At 34.1% G+C, this 1,905-nt stretch overlaps 1 protein-coding gene across 1 annotated transcript; it reads right to left on the reverse strand.

Annotated features, from left to right (window-relative positions):
* Positions 1-444: 444 nt before the first annotated feature.
* LOC111387750 (non-specific lipid-transfer protein-like) lies at positions 445-1,178 on the reverse strand. The gene is made up of 2 exons (XM_023012334.1): positions 793-1,178; positions 445-634 (listed from the first exon to the last, which is right to left on the reverse strand). Exons 1-2 carry the CDS (start codon positions 1,134-1,136, stop codon positions 628-630), a joined length of 351 nt encoding a protein of 116 aa, XP_022868102.1. The 5' UTR covers positions 1,137-1,178; the 3' UTR covers positions 445-627.
* Positions 1,179-1,905: the final 727 nt, after the last annotated feature.

The raw sequence follows: 1,905 nt of genomic DNA on the forward strand, positions 1-1,905 counted from the left end.
ATATCAATCATTTCTTGAAAAGCAACCCTTTAATAAAAAATAAAAAATAAATAAAGAACCGAGCCAAGGCCATATACATGATGTTTTGATCATATAATAAAAAATTCATTGACATAAACATTTTATATAAACAACATCACCATCAATTAGTAATAACCTAACATCTAAATATAACACATTTATGGCATCTAACAAATACGTACAATGCAAAATTTCTATGAAATTAAGAAAAATCTCAGAATGATGAGAAATGCATGAAATGCGCGCTTACGACAGCTAGTAGATATAAATGAGTGCTACTATCGAATTTCTGTAACCAAATTTAATGATTGCAGTAATGTTCCTTTGTTATAACTATTTATTGGTGCTAAATTACTTCAGATTGTCGCTACTTTTCTTTCTTTTTCTGTAAAATGATGAAACTGCAATTTGCTCGAGGATAAATTAAAGAAAAAGAAAGGATTGGAACTAGAAATTTTCTTAATACATACTCTTCCATTAAGACATGAAGATCGATTGATACAACGATTAAATAAACAACATTTCCCCTCAAACAACGTTACTCGACTGCCACAGTCAAGGCTATCCTTATTTATGACGCCATTATTTCCAGTAGTCTAGCGTCCGTCATATGCTGCATGTAACACAGTCAAAACAAGAAAAAAATAGCGTATTATTGGGGTAGTAGAAATATAAATTCATTTTCGTGCATGTGTCATCTGTGAAAACAAAACTTATAAGTTCCGTGAAGGGATCTGGTCGAAAATTTCATCAGTTTGGAAAGAATTATACCGGTCACAGTCAACATTGGGGTTGATTGTTACTTTAATGTTGACTTTACAGAGGTCGGGGAGTTTCTGGGCTTTTTCCAAGTTGACGGGAAAAGATTTTGCAGTCTCCTTAAAACATTCGCAAATGGCCTTACGATCCGGCTGCGACGCCATGGCTATCTTGTCCAGATCCTGTACAGCGGTGCAGCATGCAACGCTTGGTGTTATATCGCCACTCAGCAAATATGTTTCACATGGAACCACTTTTGACACCGCGTCGTTGCACTGAATCACCCCATTGGCACGGTGGCTAGCCACCACAGCCAAGAACACCACCGCTACAAACCACTGTATCGTTGGTTTCATCACTAATGAGTGAATACTGAATAACAAAGAGAAAAATGGAGAAGAAGCTAAGTATGTGTTGAAATGTGCAGGTTTTGAACCCTATTTATAGTGGAAAATGAGGTGAGAATAATTAATAGGGGGTCGGTTAGCCGAGGCACCTGGTTTTGAAAAATGCATGTTGGGACAAAATGGTTCTTATCTCTAACCAGAATTTAGGGAAAATTTTGTTAGATATTTATACCATGGTAATAATAAAAATTGTTTGTTGTTACCAGAAAAAAAATAGATATTAATGTATGTAGTATTTAATAAGCGGTTGCACGCTTTTTTAGTTTGTAGTTGGTCTATACATGGTTTTAAATACATAATGAGATCCTTTAGTACACCTCATTAAACGAGGCCATAGAATTAAAAGGAAAACAATGAAATATGATATAAATATAATATAATAAAGGGAATAAAATAAAAGTAAATATAATGTATTATTTTAGTACGACGTTTAGGATTACACTGGTACAAAAAAACGTACAGCTATGGAAAAATAATATATGTGTGTGTGTGTGTGTGTACCAGTGTATTGATAAACAATTACAATCAAATATTAATGTAAATACAATTAAAAAACCCTCTCGAGTTTCGCAGTGTATACGCTTAAGTTAGAACAAAAGGAAAAATGGTTACTTAAGAGGAAGATATTTGAGCTACAATCCCAAATTGAGGGGGGTATTTGTAGATTTCCCTCCAAGAGTTATGGTAGTTTGGTAACTTTTGCTTTGTGTCAAGTGAC

The sequence above is a fragment of the Olea europaea genome, unplaced genomic scaffold (assembly GCF_002742605.1).
Source record: "Olea europaea var. sylvestris unplaced genomic scaffold, O_europaea_v1 scaffold4235, whole genome shotgun sequence".
Taxonomy (NCBI): Eukaryota; Viridiplantae; Streptophyta; class Magnoliopsida; order Lamiales; family Oleaceae; genus Olea; species Olea europaea.